We start from the raw sequence: 23,704 nt of genomic DNA on the forward strand, positions 1-23,704 counted from the left end.
AGAGAGAAAGAAGGCCTGAAATATGTTATAATTTTTTTTTTCAAATAACTGTGTGCATGATACAGCTGTATCATTGTTGAAAGAATGTAGTTAAAAGTAAAGAGATTTAACAGACTTGAAAATATACAAGTCGCTGTGCTTAATGGAATAATGCACTTTTTTTAGGACAACGAATGTGTTTATCTGCATATTTTTCTTACTCCGCATTAATTCCTCTTCTTCGTGAAATCTCTCTGGTATGTTTGGTCTTCGCCAACAGGGGTTCCAGCCACATCCTGAAATATTATAATCATCAATAACAACAAGAGCATCACTATAAATGAACATGTTTATATACAGTATATCAGGGGCACAACTTATTTTCAACACCTTTTTCGTTTCCCCTCTTTCACTAACAGATTCTGAGGTCAACATCATTTCACGCATATACGCTCTTGTTGTGTGGTCTGATGAATTTACCCTTCATGAATGATAATATTTCTTCCATTTGACATAGAATAATCAGTGTTGATTATAGGTCTGCAAGATCTGCTTACATGGGACAATTTTTCGGTCTCCGAAATGTTGACAAATATTCGTAATAGTTTTACTTTTGGTATCAAAATTATGAAAGAATTCATATATATAATACCAAAGAAATACACACTTATACGCACACACACACGCACACATACAGACACACACGCGCTTAATAATTAACGCAATAAATGCAAATATCTAAACTTAAAGAAAATAAAACAATACCATTTTGAGGGAGGTATTCCGGATGTTTGCTTTGAAGATATTTCCCAACAGAGAAAATTAGCACGACTATGGCAACAGGCACACCGATGGTGAGTCCAACGATGAGACCCAGATTGACACGTTTCCCTGAAACTTGATAGTGGCACAAATGAAACACGTTTTCATTCATTACTCTATTTATAAGACAGTAAAATAAACATATGAATACTTAAATATACAATACAATGTTAATATTTGTATAATTCTGTGTGTGTACGAGTGTATGTATGTGTGTGTGTGTGTGTGTTTGTGAGGTAGATAGATAAAGAGAAAGAGAGAGAGAGAGAAAAAAAAAACAAACATTTTATGTCTGATGGTGAAACAAAGTGGTTAATTGCCTGAATACATATCTGACCCTGCATCACAAACCAACAAAAAGTCGCCAAACATGAATTTTTAGTTAAGGGCAAATATTTCTGAAAGAGCAGACTCAAAGCTTTAAAATTATGTATAACTCAATTCAAATGTACTCCCCAAAACTATCTAAATATTGGGGGGAAAGTACACACACTGGAAACATGTGAACTGAGAAAAGAGAAAAGAGAAAAGAGAAAGAGAAAAGAGAAAAGTACGGGGTCTATTCAAGCGTTTAATCTCTATTATTAAAGCCGTGCTAAACTATTTTGATACATGAGCTCATGGGTCTTAGCTCGTTGGTGTCTGACTTGTGACGCGTTGTAGAGCCGGGAAATGTGCAAACACCGGGAAATGTGCAAACACCGGGAAATGTGCAAACGCCGAGAAATGTGCAAACGTCTCGCCGGGAAATGTGCAAACGCCCGGAAAATGTGCAAACGTCTTGCCGGGATATGTGCAAATCTCTAAATTTCATCAACGGGAAATGTGCAAACGTGACGCAGGGAAATGTGCAATGTTCAATTTTGCCGGGAAATGTGTAAAGCCACTTGGAAATGTGCAAACCATTCATAGTTCACCTACATTATGCATACATGGAAAACAAAGCTGCGCATGGACCATTACCATCAGACCATCTTTGCCACCTGTCTTTAATAGCGACCATCTGTCTTTTTTTTTTCCAGCAATTTCTCGTAAACCCACAACGGATTTTCATCGGATTTGGCAGATTGCATCTCAATGGTGATACAGTATTCATCGCATAATCGGGCATCTGATAATCGGGAACCTCGCTTAAATGACATACACTTCCCAGAAACATTTCCAATGCACGTTATTTTCACTGGATAATCGGGCGGGGACCTCTGATAAACGGGACAATTTTTCTTCAAGCGATCTTTGATTTTGTTGATATTTTACACAAAAAATCTACCAAAATACCACAACAATATTTCAAAGATTCCCTATCAGTTGTCGTTTACATCAAACTTACAAAGCAAGCTTCGGACTGGTGTGTTTTGACCTCCATCCATCCAGTACACATACATTTCAGCTCGCTGCCCGCCTTCGCTTTTCTGTACATGTGTATATATGGCGAGCTAGATCGCTACATATTGACAACACATGTACAGTGCAGTGATCGCGGTATGTAAAGTAAACAATGAAGCCGTGATGATTGAATGATTGAAGGACTTTTCATTGACGTTCCCACATCAGTTCTGCGTAATCATTTCCCATGGTTGTGGATATGTATTTATACGGAACGCCCTACGTGTCCAAGAATTCTACGAATATAAGAAAGTGCTAGCTTTTAATCCACATATTTTGTGTTCGAAGAGAGGTGACAGAAGAAGAACCCGGTTGCGATTACTCTACATCATTGCGAGAATGCAGGGAGAGCTAGAGGGTCGCGCCGAGGGGAAGCGTGGTTGTGTATTCATGTACATGTACAGTACGTCAGTATATGCATGTGTGTGTGTGTGTGTGTGTGTGTGTGTGCGTGTGTGTGCACTACATGTACATGTCGTATGCCGTTAGTGTATGGTGAGTGCTCATCGCGAAATCGGGCACCCCGCTTAAAGGGGCCGTGTTTGCTACTCCCAACCTGTCCCGATTATGCGATGAATACTGTATTATCGTAATTTGTTAAAATAAGCCCCCCCCCCACAGCGCCTAAGGGGGGGGGGGGGGTTGAAGCTTCAGAGTCCCCAAACGCTTGATGTTTATTTCTTCTTCTGTGGAACCGAAAGACATAGAGCCAAGTTAGTGCTATGAAGACATTAATGATTGAAATTTATGTTTCATTATGGCGGATCCAGGGGTGCCATGATATGGAGGGGGGGGGTGAGGGGGAGGAGGGGATTTTCCACATTCTCAGCATATTTTTGAAAAATCTACAACGGATTTTCACCCAAATTCGCAGATTGCACCTTCATGGTGATATGTTAAAATGAGATCCCCCCTCCCCCCATACACACAGACCCCGCCGAAGGAGGGGGAGGGGCTGAAGCCTTAGAGTCCCTAAACTCTTTTTCAGTAAAATCGGAAAAGATAGAGCTAAGTTATTGCTATGAATAAGGGCGGTGAGTTGGCTCAGTCGGTAGCGCGTCTGCTTCACGATCACGCGGCCCGGGTTCGAACCCGAGTCTGGACTGAGCAATGTTGTGTGTAAACATACCGTCCCCTCTAGCAAGAGGCAAAACACTCTGTCCCTCGGATAGGACATAAAATGGAGGTCCCGTGTATGAGAGAGTCACAGCTCATGGACGTAAAAGATTCATTCATTCATTCATCGCAAAGAGCAGGGTGTCTAACCCGGTGAAGTGGTCCCACCCCACATCTAACTGGACCCCATGGAAGACCAGCTTAGTGTAGCTGAATATGGTCTATCCAGCCATCTTCACAGATGGAAATGAACAACAACAACAACAACAACAAGACATTAATGACTGAAATTTTATTTCACGTTTAATTGTGGCGGATCGAGGGGTATCCTTATGGGGGGGGGGGGGGGTGACTGAGAGGACGGAGGGGGATTTTTCACATTTTCTGCATCTTCTTCCACCAAACATGATGGGAGGTACCATCTCTACATTAATAGAATACCACTATGTTCGAAGGGGCAAAAGTCCGATTTTTTTTCCCCTTCCACAAAGCGAGGGATAGGACCAGGGTAGCTCCCGGTTTGTTGCCCCTAAGTGAGATTCTATTACCCTAGGGATGCTACCTCCAACGTTTGGAGAAAATATGTCAAAATTTTTTGAAGAAGATGCTGAAAGTGTAAAAATTCTTCCTCATCCCACACCTCCCCCCCCACCCCCCCCCCCCCCACTCCTGCTAGGGCACCCCTGGATCCGGCATAATTAGGCACGACATTTCAGTCATTTAAGTCTTCACAACACTATCTTAGCTCATTTTGTTTTCGGTTAGACAGATCTAGGAAGATAAAAAAAAAAAAAAAATCCAGAGTTTTATAGCGACTAGGAAACTTCAATTTCCCTGGCCTCAATATTCGGCGGATTGGGGGGGGGGGGGGGTAATTCTAACAAACAAGACCGTATCACTACAAAGATGTTATCATCCAAGTTTGGTGAAAATTCGTCATAGATTTTTCAAGGAGATGGAGAAAATTTGAAAAATCCCCCTTCTCCCCCTCACCTCTACCTACCCCCTATCAGAGCACCCTTGAACTCTCCATAATCAAATATGAAATTTCAGTCTTTAGTGTCTTGATAACACTAACTCTTTCGGATAGACAGAAGTTTAAATCAAGAGTTTAGGGACTCTAAGGTTTCAACCCCCAACCCCCCCCCCCCCTCTTAAAGCGGTGTGTGTGTGTGGGGGGGGGGGGGCATTTTAACATATTGAGTTCATAATATGATCTTAATCACCATAGCGTTACTATCTGCCAAGTTTGGTGAAAATCCGACAAAGATTTTACCAGAACATGCAGAAAAGGTGGAAAATCCCCCTTCTCCCCCTCACAATCCCCATCAGGGCACTCCTGGAACCGTCATAATCAAATCTGGAATTCTAGTGTCTGGAAAACCAGTGTCTTTATAGCATTAACGTAGTTCTATCTTCTTCTGTTCAACAGAAGAAGATTAAAAATTACAGAGTTTAGGAACCTGCAGCTTCAACTCCCCCCCCCCCCCCTCACCCTTTTGGCGGTGGGGGTGGCGTGGGGGTAGGGCTCATTTTAACATAATTATTAAGATCATATAATTACCATAGCGATACCACCTGTCAAGTTTGGTGAAAATTCGTCAAGGATTTTACGAGAACATGCAGGAAAGGTGAAAACTCCCCCTCCTCCCCCTCACAACCCCCATCAGGGCACCCCTGGAACCGTCATAATCAAATATGAAATTTCAGTCATTAATGTCTTGATAACACTAACTCTTTCTGATATACAGAAGTTTAAAAAATCAAGTGTTTAGGGACTCTGAGGGTTCAACCCCCAACCCCCAACCCCTCCCCCTTCCCTCTTAAGTGGAGTGGGTCATTTTGACATATTGAGATCATAATATGATCTTAATCATCATAGCGTTACTATCTGCCAAGTTTGGTGAAAATCCGTCAAATATTTTACGAGAACATGCAGAAAAGGTGGAAAATACCCCTCCTCCCCCTCACAATCCTCATCAGGGCACCCCTGGAACCGTCATAAAAATCTGAAATTCTAGTAACTAGTGTCTTTATAGCATTAACGTAGTTCTATCTTCTTCTGTTCAACAGAAGAAGATTAAAAACTACAGAGTTTAGGAACTTGAAGCTTCAACCCCCCCCCCTTTTTTTTTTTTTTTTTTTTTTTTTTTTTTTTGGTGGTGGTGGGGGTAGAGTGGGGTTGGGGCTCATTTTAGCACCATTAAGATGATATTACCATAGCGATACTACCTGTCAAGTTTGGTGAAAATCAGTCAAGGATTTTACGAGAACACGCAGGAAAGGTGGAAACTCCCCCTCCTCCCTCTCACAACCCCGATCAGGGCACCCCTGGAACAGTCATCATGAAATCTGAAATTTTAGTAACTAGTGTCTTCATGCATAGCATTAACGTAGCTCTATTTTGTTCGGTTCGACAGAAGAAGATTATTAATATTCCAGAGTTTAGGAACCTGAAGCTTCAACCCCCCCCCCCCACCCTTTTGGCGGTGGGGATGGGGTGGGGGTGGGGCTCATTTTAGCAAATAAAGATCATATCATGGTAAAGATGCTATCTGCCAAGTTTGTTGAAAGTATGTATTATAGACTTTTCAAGAAGATGAAAAATGTAATAAATCACCCCCTTCCCCATTACCCTCCCCCCCCCCCGATTTGGGCACCCCTGAATCCGCCGTAATATCAAACGTGCATTTTCAGTCATTAATGTCTTCATAACACTAGAATAGGGACTCTGAGGCTTCAACCCCCCCCCCCCCGGAGTTGAAGCTTCCTCCCCACTTATGGCCTAGTGCCCTGGATTTATGGCATTAAACTTTAACTACTGTCAACAATATCTTTATAGCACCAACCAAGTTCTATCTTATTTGGGTATAAAGTATAAGAAGAATTTTGATAAAACCGTAGTTCTGGGACTTTGAGATCCCCCCCCCCCAGTTTTCAGGGGGTGGAGGGGGTGGCTAATGTAAACAAATGGAGATCCCATTGCCATGAGGGTGCTACCAGCCAATTTTGTGAAAAATCTGTCTAGGATTTCACAAATGCTTGAGGATCATGCGCACTTTTGACATGTAGTTTATCTACCATCTTTATACACATACGCCCGAATTCACAGAAGGTGGTACAATGAAACTATGGTTTAAACCATTGACAAAATTCATGGAGCGACAAGTGTCGCACGAAATATTTCGTTACGAAATTAGTCATTTCGTCAACAAAATGACCGTTTCGTTAACGAAATTATCATTTCGTGGACGAAATGTTCATTTAGTTACAAAATGTTGTCATTTCGTTACAAAATAATCATTTTATCGACGAAATTACTGATTTCGTAACGGAATATTCCATGCGACACCAATATCGCTATAAAGTAAATGATTTGCACATGAACTTTTGCACATTTCACGGCGTCATGTTTGCACATTCCCCGTTGATGAAATTTGCACATTTCCCGGCGATACGTTTGCACGTTTCCCGGCGTTTGCGCATTTCCCGGCAAGATGTTTGCACATTTCTTCTTCTTCTTCTTCTTCTTCTTCTTCTTCTTCTTCTTCTTCTTCTTCTTCTTCTTCGTTCTCTTCTTCTATTTCTCCTACTGTTTGTTCTTTGATATTGGGTAACATTTCTCTTGAATGCATCTTTTATATAATAAAATTGGAGACCAGTAGAATGGACACTTTTTGTGAGGAAAGATTACTTTGCTCAAAATACGAATAAGCGAATTATACTTCCTACTTACAAATCTCAATAAGAACATTGGTTTAAGTAATAAAAATTGTAGGGTAGTTGTTACTCAGAAACATAGAATTGGCAACATTTCACGAGACCTGATGAAGGCAGAATGGTTATTTCTCGGGTCGACGTTCCATTCAGCGAGTCACCGGTAGCCATGCACACGAAGGTTTGCTCTGTCCCATGTTCAGCTGAAACAGTGATTGTCTCGAACCTCTCGTATGTGCCGTCAGAAAGTGTGTTCTGTTGTGAAACCACGGAATTCAGTTTGTTTCCCGACTTCTCTGTCCATAGCATGGAAACGTTAGGTTTGAATCCAATCACGACACACGTAAGATTTAAAGAGTGGGTGTAGGAGGGAGATTGATATGTACACCGGCTTTGACGAGATTGAATTCTATCAGCACATTCCTCAATCGTATGTCCTGATGCCATCGCTAGGAAATAAGAAAATTATTTAGAAATGATGTATATGTTATAAACGTATCATGATCTTTACTCGGCAAATAACTGACATGAAAAATGACATGATACTTCGAGTAGATGTAACGAAGAGTTGTTTTCGCTTTTGTTATGTTTTTTTTTTGTCTTTGGACTACAACGCGATCAATGCACAGATGGAGAAACATAATTATGAAGATTGGATGATAACACAAAATAAACACAACTCATCTGTTTACATTTGGATTCGAAATGTAGGATGATTACAATCTACATGTACATTGTATATAGCTTTATGACTAAATACCAAAATCACTGTTATCGTACCTAAGAATGTATAAGTAATATGATAAACGCCAAAAGAACAGCGTAAAAAAAAATGAAACGGAAAGAAAGGCACCAATCATAGTGTAGTTATAAAGCTTGTAAAACCATTAAACATGTTTCCAATTATGCGAACTGCAAATGTGAGACAAGTGACTGAACCTGTCTGAGTATGTCTTCTACAAGTCAAAATATTGTGTCTCATAGAAAACTCGGTCATCAAAAGTTTGGTGGTTGCTATGGTAACGCCTTTGTAGAGACTGTTGTTTTATAAAAAAAAAAAAAAAACTTAATATAATTTGTATCAAAACATTATTCATGACTGATTTACACTGAAAATTTACGCACTAACTGTCCGCAGTCTACATGTGGTTTGTTTTAACCCTATAAAGCCCAAGGGGGGGGGGGGGACATTGTGCCCCCTACCATATTTTCGTTTGCCACTCCTACACCCTTTACCCGATTTCAACTATATTTGGTGACTTGTCCTAAAATCTTATTGCAAAAATTTTGATATATAATTTCGATATGTCCCATATTCCTGGTTGCCATGGCAACTGGAAACTGACAACCATGTTGGTCAGATTTTGCATGATTTTCTGTTTCAATTTCAGTTAACAGTATACTTATGGATGTGATGGGGGTTTTCTTGGCTGTTATTTGCTGAAGGACCGAAATGTGAAGTAATTATGGTTCAGAATTACCCTGAAATGGTCTTCTTATTATTTCCTTTGTTTTTTTTATGTGACATAGGTATCAAACAATAGATATGATAGAAATAATCGAAAATACAGCATTTTTCAAAGATTACCTTTTCATTTTGTGTTATCTTCACACAAGCTTTGCTTGTGATATCATTTGTTTATCACAATATCAATCTGCAAACTCAAAATTTTGATATTTTGGAAATATGAAATGTGATAGCAATATATGTATCAATTCCAAGCAATACATTATAGATTTCATATAGTACTTTATATTGTAATGAATTGCGCCCCCACATGTTGGCCTTGAGAAATTTCAACCATAACAAATAGTGAAGGTCGACTTGCTCTTCCTTTGTAGTAAATATGAAAATGATTGATATGAAATAAAAACATATGTACTTGGGATAAAGAAATAGAAAGAAAAAACATGATTTCAGCGTATTTCCTGTGAATTTCGTTATATTTTGGGAAAAAGCGCCCTCAGTGGGTGACCTTGAGAAATTTCAAATGTTGGGTCATGTAGAGCATGAGTTGCTCTGCACATGTGCCAAATATGACGGTCATACGTCATTTAAAATAAAGAAGTTATGTAGGGGGGCCAATGTGTCCCCCCCCCCCCACCCCGAGCCTGGACGTAATGTTAGGTAGGCAGTTGCTATGACACCCGATTTTATGTACCCCCTCTCCCAATTAAAAAAAAAAAAAAATGAAATGAAATAAAGTAGAAGACAAGGTCCATTTGCCAAAAAAAAAAAAAAAATAGTTTTACATGTAAATCCTCCTCTGAGACACAAAATCCGCTATATAGTGTTTTTTTTTTTTTTTTTTTTTTTTTACAAAGTTGTCTTTACTATCTTGATTTATCTGTTTGCTGTGAAACTTGTGATATGAAAATAGTGTCAGATACAATTATCGATGTAGCAAGTTTAATGAATAATAATGCTTTATTAACAAGAAACTAAACTGAAGGTCAAATGTGCTTGCGAGAAAATGAAAAATATGTAAGCATGCTCTGACTAACAACTTTAATGTACCTTATGTGTCATGTTGTACTTCTTTCAATCAAAATGTTTGATTGCAATTAGACTCATTATCCATCACCACGATTATTCTTGATACTGGCTGACTTGCAAGCATTATACATAAGTCAATGTGACACTATAATATTGTGACGGACTACTGACATGTCGTTCTTTTGTCTTTTTTTTTCAATGAGTTTGAGTGTCTAAAGCTTCTTCTTTTTTCTATTTACCGGTAACCTAATTCACAACAATATTTTCCCTCTTACTAATTATGACATGGATAGAGACAGTTGTTACTTACAGCTAATTGTCATGATGGTGGAATTTCCAAAACTTTGGGAATTCTTCAGCACCACCAGACAATAGTAACGACCCTCATCTGCCATCTCCAAGCTGCTGATGGCGAGGCTGAAGTTCTTGTCGACGTCGAACCGTTCCTCCCTGCTAAAAAATTCTCCATCGACGAATTCAGCTTTCGCCGTCCTCTGCTGCTGATCTGAGATTTTCTCCTTGACCCACTGTACAACAACAGGCTCCTTCTTGATGTCACACCGCAACAGCACGTCTTCTCCTTTCCATCCTTTAACGTTGGGGGCAGTACTTACCACTGACGCTAGACGGCAGAAATTTGAGTTCGCGTCATTGTATACATGTTTTAAACTTTACATATGACTTTCAGCTTTAAATTTATTGTAAGCATAATGCCTGTCTTCATGCCCTCTCCCCCAGAAAGTGGGGGAGGTGCAGCAAGAAGATCAGAATGTTTTTTGTTGTTGTTGTTAGGGTTTTTTTTTTCTTTTGTTTTTTTTTTTTGCTTTTGCTTATTCTGATACCCAAGTTTCTCTGGTATAACTAGCGAAAAGTTGTTCACTCAATGTCCTTCTTACGCTTTCAATTGTTCAAATGTAAAGGCTATACAGATGAAAATTTCCTTACCCATACGTAACTTAAGGTTTAAAACTGAGGATGAGTTGAGTCATATTTTAAAGGTGAAGTTAAAATATTTTGTCCGAGAGAATGGAAAAAAAAAAAATCTTTGATAGCTTCAATCAAAATAATCGATGTTGTCTTAATGAACATATAAAATTGTTTTCTTCTCAGCCATTTGCTTAAGGTGATCATAAAGATAGGATGTAACGATTTGAAATTAACCAACAGTTTCCTCAATAGAATGTCAAAAAATTGTCCGAAAAAAAAATCGTAAAGTTATCGAAATGTTAACAGATAAATCCTAATTACAGTCAATAGTTTTATAACTCTCCGTTGAAGCACCGTGAATATTCACTTGAAAATCATTAAATAACAAACAAACAAACACACATACACATGCGAATGTTAAACGAGACTGGGACGACGACAATAATAGAAAAAGACTTAAAGACAAGACAGAATGAGAACATAACAAGAAGAAGAAAAAAACAACGGACAGAAAGGCAAAAAAGAGCCAGCGAACCTCGACAGAACAATTTCGAGAAAAAAAATGGGATGCGTGAAAAGGATACGAAAATATCGAGAAACAGAGAGAAGTAGAGATGTAGCATAATTAAAATCAACTCTGTAAGCGAACAGTGTAAGTGTATCAGGACAACAGGGACGAGAAAATATATACGTGACAGTTATTTTGTTACCAAATTTTTCGATAAGAACGAGTTGTTTTCATTGCAGTGAAGTTTGTATTATGTGGTGACTATATCACTAGATTAATGATTCAGACGTTTGCACAGCTTGCATGCATTTTCTGAATGTGATAATTTATACGAATGGATCTGTGAGACTTTTTTTTTTTCAGACACACTTCGATTCTGCGGAATATAAAAGGAGGCACCGACTCAAAAGATGGTGCTGGGAGAGGGAAGGAGAAATAAGGGATACGTGACGGGCTTACAACTATAAAGAGCGCACAAAAATGAGGGAAGAGGGTATCAAATAATTATTATGAAGAAAAGGGATTCGCCCCTCCCCCCCCAAAAAAAAAAGAAAGAAAAAAGAGAAGAAACAGAAACTATTGAAGAAAGAAACCAGAGTTCTAAATAGCCTAGATTGATGCATAAACAAGTCGTCAAAGCCCACAAGACGATTAGCCATACCAGGACAGTGAATCGTATAAAGCACCTGCAAAGAATGATGGCATACTGAACTGCTGGCAGCGGAGTTGACTACAATGTATCTATCTGTGAAAGCAGGTATATAGAATAGGAAGTTAAATGAAGGTGGAATGCGATATGGGATGTATTATAAAAGCGGATCCAGCCTGGGAAGAAAAGAAAATGACGTGATTACAAAACACATGATAAAAAAGAAATAACAATCTTTTGTTGTTTTTTTCCATAGCATCATTTTATCAAAAGAAACAGTTTCGATCTTGTTTTAAACGAATCCAATGAAGGCGCATATTTTATGTCCATAAAAAGGAAGTTGCAGAAACTTGGACCTGTATGGATAGATGTCTGCTAAATTAGCACGATTCTTAGCAAATGCTATTGGAGTTTCTTACTGTCTATAGTTGGATGTTTATGATTTGTCAGATTATGATGACACATGGAGTATCAAGACATTAGGCAGTTTTTGATTATAACTGTACAAAAAGTATTGTATCCCCATTTTAGCCTTATCTAAAGGCACGGGGCTTTTGAAACAATGAACGAAAAGTGATAACAAAATAGATTACTTGTCGCAATCTTTGACCTGCTTAATTATATGTATTCTCTTTTTGTTGGGTGCCTCCATTTTAATTCCGCAAAATGGAAGTGTGCCTGAAAAAAAAAAGGTCTTACAGAAAAATTCGTTTACGTTAACACATTCAGAAAAAACACGCAAGCTGTGCAAACGTTTGAAATTATTAGTCAAGTAACATAATCACCACGTGATGTTTACGTCACTGCAATAAAGCAACTTATGGTTATCGATTATACGGTCTAGTTGGATGTTTATGATTTGTCAGATTATGATGACACATGGAGTAAAAAGACATCAGGCAGTTTTTTTATGGTAACTGTACAAAGAGTATCGTATCCCCATTTTAGCCTTATTTAAAGACACGGGGCTTTTGAAACAATGAACGAAAAGTGATAAAAAAATATATTACCTCTCACAATCTTTGACCTCCTTAATTATATGTATGCTATTGTAAAACACCTGCATTTCGCAAATGAAATTGCCTGAAAGATTATTTCTCATTACAAAAATTGTAGCTGTAGACTTGTTTTTATCAAGACTGGACGTCGGTGGACATAGCAAGATTTAAGTAGGAAAATTATATCATTTTACTACTGCAGAAACAGGACATGGTGCACGAATTATTTAACGAGCGATTAGTGTCTATATGCAGTGCAGTATCATTGTAATAGCAGGTTCAAGCGCTTACCTTCGCCAGAGTGGCCAGAAAACACAGTAGTAGACAATTTTAACAGGAGAACGAGGTAGTATCTTCTATCCATCACAGGTAGTCATAGATTGAGATAATTAACCGAGAATTATTTGAATGCACGTTAAGATCATACTGTCTCAGCAGACTGTCAAGTAATCACACTTACACTAATAAATATGGCGCCGATTGCACACACACCCAAATTAATGCACCGATCCGAGACGGACCGAACTCTTTCGTTGAGTGAGTGCATGGGAGTTTAATAGTGCAATGCTCCTACCCATGACGGAAGCCGTTTGCTCGCGGACATGTTCGTGAATTCTTTTACTAGTATGTCTCGTATATTATGTCCTTTACAGCTGATACTCTTGGCACAATTGAGTTCGTAGGAGACATGACTGTTTGCTCATATCATGCATGAATGACATCGTACAATACACACATTCTTTTCCCAATTCCAAAGGCAGGTCTCCAATCTGAATATACAGAAGCGCTATCTGTACAACTGAGTTGTATGGAGTCTTCAATTTAGCGCAGGGCACCTCAGCACCCATCAAGTGTTAGAAGTTCAGTGGCTTACAACAAAAATAGCATGCATACACAGTTACTCATTTTTTTCTGAACCAGATATACCCGAACAGAACACTGACATAACCATGGCTCATCTGATAGCAAATCATATTCACATGTTACGTGTACGACAGTAACTCTAACACACACTTCATCATTCATACAAATGATTAAACCTAAACTTTTTCAAAGAAGTAGAAGTAATGTTTAGGCCGGCATAATGTTATTGAAACAAATCAAATGGCTTTAATTTGCCACTTGATATGATATTGCTAGGGGCATTATAAACACACTTCACAATAATGTTACCTTATATAACACGTCGTGTATTAGGCATGTTAGGATTACTAGTAGTCCTCGGAGAAGACCTTAACGAAATCGAAAAATATGTCATGTCATGAAATAAGGAGCCTGGTACACTTGTATGTCATTTGATCTGTCGTTGTTGTTGTTGTTGTTGTTGTTGTTGTTGTTGTTGTTGTTGTTGTTGTTTTATCCACAAGTAATATGAATACTCCTGAATCTCCACAGGTATAATAACTAATCGCTCGTGCCATTTCCGGTGTCATTATCATTATTATACGCAAATTTTGCGATAGAATCTTTCGGGGAAAACTTTCACTCGTCTCCTTTGTTGTTTTCCTCACGCCGAGAAGGGGATGATCAGTGAGGAAATGGACGAGATCTTAAAAACGAGAAAATGAATAGGAATGCAATGGTTACTCCAACTTGCTCCTAGGGCTGGCATTGGCATAAAACAATTATTATGAAAAGTGTTTTTTTTTTTGCATCAATTGTGAGCATGCGTGGGTATAGGCCACATCAACTGCCTTTATGTATAAGTGTCCCGTATCTACACATTGTAGAAAAGTCCAAGCAGTAAACTACGTGTGACATGGTAATAAGTAAAAAAAAAAAATCGAATCAACTAACAGGTTTCTAACAGCGTGCCAATCATAACCTCTTATCCGTTAGGAGCTCCGAGAGCCGTCTCAGTGGTCACGTGATCACATGGCATAAGTAGGAACTAAAGGATTATCTACTTCAATCCATGTCAGATTTGACTTAGGGCCAACATGAAATCAAATGCCCAAACCGATAGAACAGTAAAAGGGGATGGCTAGTAACTGATTAGTGGGAATCAGTGGGAATGCTGGGGGATGATTGTTCTAATTCTTGTGAGTTCTTTACATATCTATTGTTGTGTGAAAAAATATTTGCTTCAGAACGGTCTCATATTCAAAAAAATGTGCAGTTTAATGCCCCATCACTGTACAGGCGTGCTAATCTGGAAACATCAAACTGCACATTACTTGAATATAGATTTATAGATATACACTGTAATATATTTATATAATATCACACAATCTATCTGATGGGGCCATTTCAGGGAAGAAAAAAAAAAATCTATGTTGGAGTATACTGTTTCGATTAATTGCCATGCCATACCAGGTAGTGGCAGTATGGATGAGACAAATTTTCGCCCCGGCACAAATTGTTGCCACCTGAAACAGGCGACAAACTATGCATAGGGTTGACGGCACAAATTGTCGCCCGCCCTCGAAGCACATTTTTGGTGTTAACATTATTCTTGACATAAATCATTGACATACCAACACATTACTAGCATGGCTACATCCATGCAAACAAGCCATGTAAAAAGTCAGGGTGAGGTTTCAAGAAAGTGTGTATATGGCACGTCCGGTCGTGTGTGTGTGTGTGTGTGTGTGTGTGTGTGTGTGCGCGTACGTGTTCTACGTTTTCATGTCAACCGGAAGATCATTATTCAATTCAGACAAGTGTTTATCATTGGCCTGTAAACGTATGCTTGCATATAATGTATCCAGAACTATCTGTAACTCACTTTTGAAATAACACTAACTGACCTAGAATCAAAACAATTATCATGAAAACATGTTTACAGCTAAACATGCCTAGATAGGCAATACGCTCTGACTTTATCTATAAAAATATGTCTTGTAACTACAGTGCAGCGGTGTCCAAGCAGAAACAGTTACTCTGTGCATTGATACAAAAGTAACGTTTAAAATTCAGCGTTTGCATTTGATAGCATGATGTTAAAATACATAATAGTATGTATTATGCGCAGCATGGACTTTGTACTCGGCTCATGATTTGAATAGAACCACAGATTATGAAGAGAATCAAGCAACACGTTCGAACACTGTGCACATCATAAACATTGTTCAGTAAAGAGATGCGAGAGTCGTGCCAGCATCGACGTGATCACAAGTCATGTGCAAATGGTTAAAAGGGTTAGCTGTCTATTGATGTGAAATGTGACTTTTTATATGAAATAATAATGTCCAACCAACAGAACAGAGGATGATCCATAAAAGACACATAATAAGAAAGACGTATAGAATTCCAAATTTTCTTCATGTTTTCCTGAATCAATAATGTCAGTCCTCACTGCCTTAGGAAATATACCACAGGAACAGGTAATGAAATTATGTGAACAAGCAATTATGGTGCTAGGTCAGGGAAAAAAAAAAAAAAAAAAAAAAAAAAAAAAAAACTTTTTTTTCCGTATATTTACTACACTTCTATTTTGATTTCTTGCCGTGCCTTTTTCATTTCTATTTTGTGTGTGTGAGTGTGTGTGAGTGTGTGTGTGGGTGTGTGTGTGTGTGTGTATGTATGTGTATGTGTAAACGTGCAGCTCAGCCAAATTTTAATCATTCATTTTATTCTATGTCGACATCCTACCAGGAGACGAGGGGATTCCTCCTATAACTTGAATGGGTTTGTTTTCAGCATTATTTCTGGACTTGAATGATCATTACAGCAACATTCTCGTTTTCTCACTTCCTATGGTATAATAAATTTCGTCATTACAAAACCAATCATACTTAACACTGTACAAATAAAAAGAAGCCTGTCTTTCTTTTCTGTCTGTCTGTCTGTCTGTCTCTGTCTCTGTTTCTGTCTCTCTCTCTGACTCTTTGGAATTTTATAGTTTTTTTTCTTGTTTATTCGTTTGTTTCGTGATAGAAAATAGAGACAATGGAGAATAGAAAATTAATCTTAGTTGTCAATGTATCTCTTGTTGTTATATACGTACCGTAATCCAAACAAACCGTGGTAATGCTAGCTTTAAGTAAATCCAAATGTATGATAATAAATCAGACAAAAAGCTTAATTCGTGTTTAATTTGATAACTCTTTCGTTTGTATGTTTATGTGTGTGTCTGTGTTTGTCTGTCTGTGTGTGCTGAATGTATGTGTGTGTATGTGTTTGATGTGTGAATGTCAAAAACAAATTACATTATGATTTGATTGTGTTATGTTCTTTTATACAGTCTGGTTGAGTACTTGGGGTGGATCACTTCACCAGTGTATGCACTCTGCTCTTTGCAATGTATTGAAGCTGGATCTTTTACGTGCATGCATGACGTGTGACTGTTTAAAAAACAAGACCTCCATTTTATTTCCTGTCAGAGGGATGGATATTTCTTCTTACTAAGGACATGATAACACACGTCATTACTCAGAAAGACTCCGAGGGGAGTTAAGCGAAGACTCAAGGGGAGTTAAGCGCGCGGTCCACGAGTTCTTTGATTGGAAGCTGACATGCTGCGCAGTTTCTCTACTTTTTTCTATTCTAATATATTATATGATATGATTAATACGTCATATAATGAATCATCCATTCTGATCGATCATATGTGGTCACTAGTTTTCCCCACTTCCTTCAGTAAGAATGATACAGCTTTCGCCGACTGAATTCTGCTCAGACTTCACCAGACTGGCATTGATTCGCCGTAGATGGGGTGTTACCAGTCTTGGCATATATTATAGTATTGGCATAGTCTTTGCATAAGTTGATAAATCACCTATGTGCAATTTTTTAACCAAAGTCATTGTTATTTTAACCATACTGCCTCGAAGCAGCCGATATTACAGCAATTTCTTTACAACATTATGAGATTAGTTTTACTAATTTTGTAGACATGCATATGATACGAGTTCATTAAGATTCAATTCAATTCAGCAGTAATTTATTCTGTTTTTTTTTTTTTTGGCCCTTAGAATAAGTAAGTCAATACAACATACTTTAATTTCCGAAGCCCAATACAGAGAACAAAAAAAAAATATTTAAATAGGACTATAAGAGACAACACTGGCGTACAAAGAGAACAGAGAGAGAAAAGGAGAGAGAGAGAGAGAGAGAGAGCAAGAGGTAAATACATGGAGACAGTGACCTGCAAATGTTTATCGGAAAGTGCAGCTGTAGCTTTGCAGTGTGTTTTGAATGTGCAGAATAAAAGGAAAATGAAGGAATTTCGTAAATACACTGAAGAGAGACAACGCTACATTCGGTAATACGATTGTAGCAACAAAATAACACACATTGTAAATTTCGCATGTGATCAAAGTCCTATACAGGAAATCTCGATTATATGGAATTATGTAATAACAAACATACACACTCGTATAAAAACATCAACACCTATGTTCATTTCCTGTACATTTTTTAACAAACAGCGCACTATTAACAGCAACTCTAAATTCCAGAAACATCGACATCCAAGTCATTAGAAAAGGGTCATCCGAAGCTTAATTTAACAACGCATAGTGACTCAGAATTTGTTAAAGTATTTTCATCGGAATGGTGTACCGTAACTGGAATACTGAAATGTTATCACTAAGATTGTGTATTCTATTTTTCATGATTGAACGGGTACCAACACTGATTGTGCCGAAAAGAATGTTATCCTGATATTCGATGAGGTAAGTGGGAAATCTGGGTCGGATATGACTCGAATTGAAAAGAAATATACGTTCGCTGATTAAAATGAATATATACCCAAGTTCACTTCTCAGCCACACTGCAAACCCTATCTGACTTCCTGACAAGGTGCAATTCAAATGCACTGCTCGAGGAAGCTCCAAATACAATTTCAATTGTTGGGCAAGGCTCAAACCCAACTCCATTTCTCCAGGAGGGTGCAAACATAATTTCATTATTCGAGCGAGGCCCAAACTCAGTTTTTAAGCAAGAAAGGTACCAACCCAATATTATTTTTCGATCAGGATGTAACCCCAATTCTGCTGCTCAAGCAGACTGCACGATGCATGATATTACTCTCCTGCCTGAGTGTACAGTTCCGTGAATCAGGTAGATTTGATCATTTGATTTGAGTCAAATTCACTCTCTAAGTATAGAAGTTTTCATCCAGTTACAAAATAACGAGTCTAATCCCGAAGCAGGCCTGAAAGCTCGTCCTAAAGAAAGCAATATCTATGACATTTCACAACGCAATGAGTCTCCGCCAAAATGATACATAACGTGGAAGAAGACAAAAGGCGATAACATCCTATGAGCTACAGAATGATAATGAAGAGTCCAGTTATTGCAAGACACATTGTAGCAATTTCAAAGAACTACGAACGAATACCCTTACAATGAACGTTCTTTACTGTATTATTTACGCACTGTATTCATGGTCTATAAACAACACATTTTTCTATGCATTATAGGCAGCTCAATTACAAATGCCTCAGCATGTCAAGCCGTCTGGACACGAAATGTATCATAATTGAATTAAATGTACAAATGATAATTTAGCATAATATACATGCCAAACAACTATGAGAGTGACAATTGTGACAATCAAATTTCGATATCTATCGGTACGCATAATGTTGACTGGAAACGAATATTATTCTGAACTGCATGGTCCACTGGAGTGGGATATGACTGGAGTAGTTTAATGATTGTATATTCCTATTGTTATGTGTCAAGCGAATGTTATGCGGAAGCTCCTGTGTGCAATGTAACATAATCATGTGTGTGTGTGTGTGTGCGTGTGTGGTGTGTGTATGTGTGTGTGTGTGTGTGTTCGTGTGTGTGTCTGTGTGTGTGTCATGACCTCGTTCTTCATCCCCTTCGAGGTTCTATGACTTTGTATTTTTTGGTTGTTGCTTTTCGGTACAAATTATTCGTCTCATCAGAAGTAGTTCCAAGATGACTTTAAAGGGACTGTACAGTACTGGTTGAGGTGGGGATTCATGTTTTGAACATTCTTAGGTGAGATAGTGAGAAACATCTCATGAAATATGAAAGAGCATGTAATTTTAAAAAGGATTCAACGTTTATTTGATGAAAATTGGTGTTCAAATGGCTGAGATATCCCAAAAAGTGATAATAATAAAAGGCGACATGCCCCACCTTTATTGGGATCTCTTTGTTTCACCTTGTTTTTGGATATCTCAGCCATTTCAAAACCGATTTTCATCAAATAAACTTTTGATACCCCTTAGAATTGCATAATCTTTGACATCTCATAGAGTGCTTTCTGAATATCTCGCAAAACGTTAAAAGCAAAATTCTCACCTCGACAGAACTGTACATACCCTTTAAAGTTTGAATCAAAATGCTGTAAGTACAAAATGTGAAAATGCAAATTCATGAGTCAATGATTATCATTTTACTAACTCTCTTACAACTTTGTGAGAACGGTGACATTGCTTCTTGATGTCAATGCAAAAAAAAAAAAAAGTTTTTTCTATGGATCTTGAATCCACAGGTGGACACGTGCGAACATAGTTAAATTTGGAACAGCATACAAACACATTGGTCTTCTGCACAATGCAATACGTTCCCTGTTGTGTATGGGTGCGTGCGTGCGTGTGTGTGTGGTTGTTTTTTTTTTTGTATACTTACAGCCATGGAGCTACAAGCTCACACTCTTGCTTGCTGTTCGTATTCTTGCTCCTCGAAAACCGATAAATAATTGATCATTATGCATGACACAAACACATAGTTCTTTTAAACAGAATAATTATTGTACTTAACACGAAAACTGATAAAAAACAACACTAAGTAAAGGAAATACATGAAACACAAGTGAATCTACAAGACCATTCAACAAGGTAAATCATTCAGCCATAAAAGAGCATCTTCGCAAGTTACTCTCACAATGTTGAAGCAGTTACTCAAGATGGTATCTGTCTTATTTAACTTTGTGAGCGTTTTCTATGTTATTTTTTCCAAATTTCGTCAGTATACATGCACATGCCTGTAGTAAATCAACAGAGCTCTCCATTATTACTAAAATACACTCCCGTTCCAACAAACACGATAATAACGAAACTCCAGTTACGAGGTAGTACAAAATTCAGGCCCCGGCATTATCCGCTATATATTTGTAATTGTTTATTTTTCGGTTATAAATAAATTTTTCTATAACGAGAGAAAACTGCCTGTCCCGAGGACTTCGTTATAACGGGGGTTAACTGTATTTCAGCTCAGCTCACTGAGGCTCTCTGAATCTTGGTTGTGGCGTCGTCCAGCACGTGGATTCCTGACTAGAATGATTTACCCCCCCCCCCCCGGTGTTTCACTATTCAGTACTATACGTCCCGTCCTCCCTTCGTACTGATTCCTGTCCCTTCTCGCTTTCCTTTTCCCCAATTCGAATGTTGCTTCAATATCTTTCTGCTAGCGTCTTTTTGTTCTGGTCCATGTTCTCATCCTCCTCCTTCCCTCACTTCCTTTCTTCACTTCTTCGCCCCCCCCCCCCCCTTTTTTTTTTTTTTTTTTTTTTTGGTTCTCGTCTATCAATGTCTAAAATCGATGTGACTCTTCTTTATGGTGTTTAGCCGTGGTTAGTACATCTCTCCACCAATGACTTTGTTCTCTGGGATTGTTCGCTTCTTCCTCTTCCATGTGTCCTTCGTTTTCCTTTTCCTCTCAAGAAACCAAATCCTCAAATAGTAACATGCTTCATTAGCTGTTTGTTTCGGATTCATCCAGGGGGTGTTAGTTTTCCTGCCAAGAACCCTGGCCAGTTTCGCGGCTGCTGTCGCCTTCTGAGCCGTTTCCGTCACAGAGTGTCTATTGGAGAGTGAGAGGAGATTGAATAGAATGACCAAGTTTTGTCAGATAGTTATAGACGACTTGTATCTTCTTGTCTGATCCAAGTAATATACCTCGTTTACGTGACCTCTTATCGTCAGCATAGCTAGTGTTAATTCGCGACTCTTAATTGATGTCATCTTTAAAGTTCAGCCAATTTTTCGCCTTTGGAACTTCGCAGTGCACATTTTACGAAAAAAGAAAATGCGGTGTTGCATGTCGTCACTCAAAATAACTTACCCTTCACTATTTACACTACCTTTAAAATCTGAAACTAAATTTAGCAACCTACTTTTGCGCAAATTTGAAAGCACCAACATAAGAAAGATACTTCACACATTTTGCGGAGGCAGCAGCGCACGTCGCGAAGATCTCGAAAAGTGAATGTTTTCTGCAACGACATGCGAGTTGACGTCGATATTATCGCATTTGGGTAATCCACGTCATTTCCGAAACCAGATATTGCTCGACATGAATTTTTCTAAACCATCATGACACACAACTAATTGAAATGTTTTATTTCTGCCCCTTCTATATTGTTTGATACATCTCTTCCAATTTATGCTACGAATTTACTTCCTGGTACTCGGTAATTTTGGAATGGAACAAATTTCTTTAACTAAAGTGTATTATGTCCTTATGTTTACTTTTGCTTCTTCCTCTGAAGCTACTGACATTGCGTAGTTAAAAGAAATTGTAGGCCTATGTAACATAGTAGACTTTTTTATGAGACGGATAATGTTAAAGTATAAAACGCAACGTTGCTGTATTTCTACGTCTTTTTCTCCATGTTTTACTCACCTTTACTTTCTCTTGTTTCACTTCACTGATAACAATTAAGTTATTGATATAATTTATATCAAAGAAATAATCAATTTTAGGGGGTTAGCACTGCAAATCGAAATGGGATTTCTGAAATTATCATGACCAAACTGGAAAGTGCTGTGTGAATCGATTGTGAAACGTACTACTAGTATGGAGTTAAATATTAACTATTCTTTTTCGGCCATCTCTTCAGCACGTGTTCGGTAGCGATTTGCAAAAAAATCACTTATAAAGTCGCCCGTATTTCCTCTTGTCATGTTCGTACCAACTGTGACTTAAGGTTGAAACATTTTCGAAATTGCCTCTACAGTATAGCAAGATGTACCCTTACATTAAAATCACAAAGGTGCATACAAAGCCACGGGCCAAATTTTGATACTGTCTTCGTGCAATCTGGCAGACAAATAATGTCAAAAATTAGGTAGTAAATAAAAATTGGCGGACCGCCTGTATGGTCGACAAAAATGCAATATAGATCAATTTATTGAACCTGATCTTCAAGACGTATACTAGTGCCAAACATGATATGTCATCACAGCATGACACAGCACAAAGTTTTTACAGAGAAAAAAAAATGGCGATCAAAAATAAAATGCACAAAAAAATGTCTCATATAGACGTTGCTAGATGGAAAAATGGTTTCAATTAATATGTGCAGTTTTTAACAGAGCATTGTATATTTTTTCTGTTTGTCCAGCTAGGCAATGCTAATTCAACATTAATAAGGAATAATAATTGATGAGATAAAAACTCATACCTCTGTGCCTCCTTGATAGTCATTCAGCAACTTGTTCAAAGGCTTGTAATTGATGGTAATGCACTCCACCTGTAGCATGATGGACAAAATGAAAAAAAAAAGGCTCATATTTTATACCAACATATAACTTATATACATATATACAATTTATATTTACATACACACACACACACACATAATTATATATATATATATATATATATATATATGTATATATATATATATATATATATGAAGAGTTTGTTTGCAAAAACCGATAAGTCCATTTTTGAAGATTTTGAAGTACGGTCTCTGTCATAAAGTACAAAATAATACCTTTTAAATGATATATTGGTCACTACAAATAAAGGTACAGTTTTGAAGTTATGGTCAAAGAAGCAAAAATTTTCTTTTTATTCTCTTTATTTTTCTTGACCTTTAATCGCAAATATCTCCATTTGGCAAATATGGACTTATCGGTTTTTGCAAACAAACTCTTCATATATATATATATATATATATACATATATATATATATATATATATATATATATATATATATATATATATATATATATATATATATACATGCATACCGAGAGAGGGAAAAGAGAGGGAGGGAGAGAGAGAGGGAGAGAGCTTGCTTCCAAAAGGATCTAAATCCATCATTTTCCAATGGATTTAGCACCTTTTTGAAACAAGCTCTTCATATACATTACCAGATTTTGATATTCTCTAAAGGAAATCGTTTCATGGCAGCATACTGAATATTAACTGAATCACGTGTTCCTACCAA

General features: G+C 37.8%; 1 protein-coding gene across 1 annotated transcript in view; it reads right to left on the reverse strand.

The window, feature by feature from the left end:
* Window positions 1-12,963, reverse strand: part of LOC140235883 (uncharacterized) — a 44,806-nt gene extending 31,843 nt beyond the window's left edge. The window contains exons 1-5 of the mRNA XM_072315877.1: window positions 12,891-12,963; window positions 9,828-10,139; window positions 7,128-7,469; window positions 745-876; window positions 201-275 (exon numbers count right to left, since the gene is read on the reverse strand). Of these exons, the coding sequence (XP_072171978.1) occupies window positions 201-275; window positions 745-876; window positions 7,128-7,469; window positions 9,828-10,139; window positions 12,891-12,963 (934 nt within the window). The remainder of the gene's footprint in view (window positions 1-200; window positions 276-744; window positions 877-7,127; window positions 7,470-9,827; window positions 10,140-12,890) is intronic.
* Between the last annotated feature and the right edge of the window lie 10,741 nt (window positions 12,964-23,704).

Source organism: Diadema setosum, chromosome 12, assembly GCF_964275005.1.
Source record: "Diadema setosum chromosome 12, eeDiaSeto1, whole genome shotgun sequence".
NCBI lineage: Eukaryota > Metazoa > Echinodermata > Echinoidea > Diadematoida > Diadematidae > Diadema > Diadema setosum.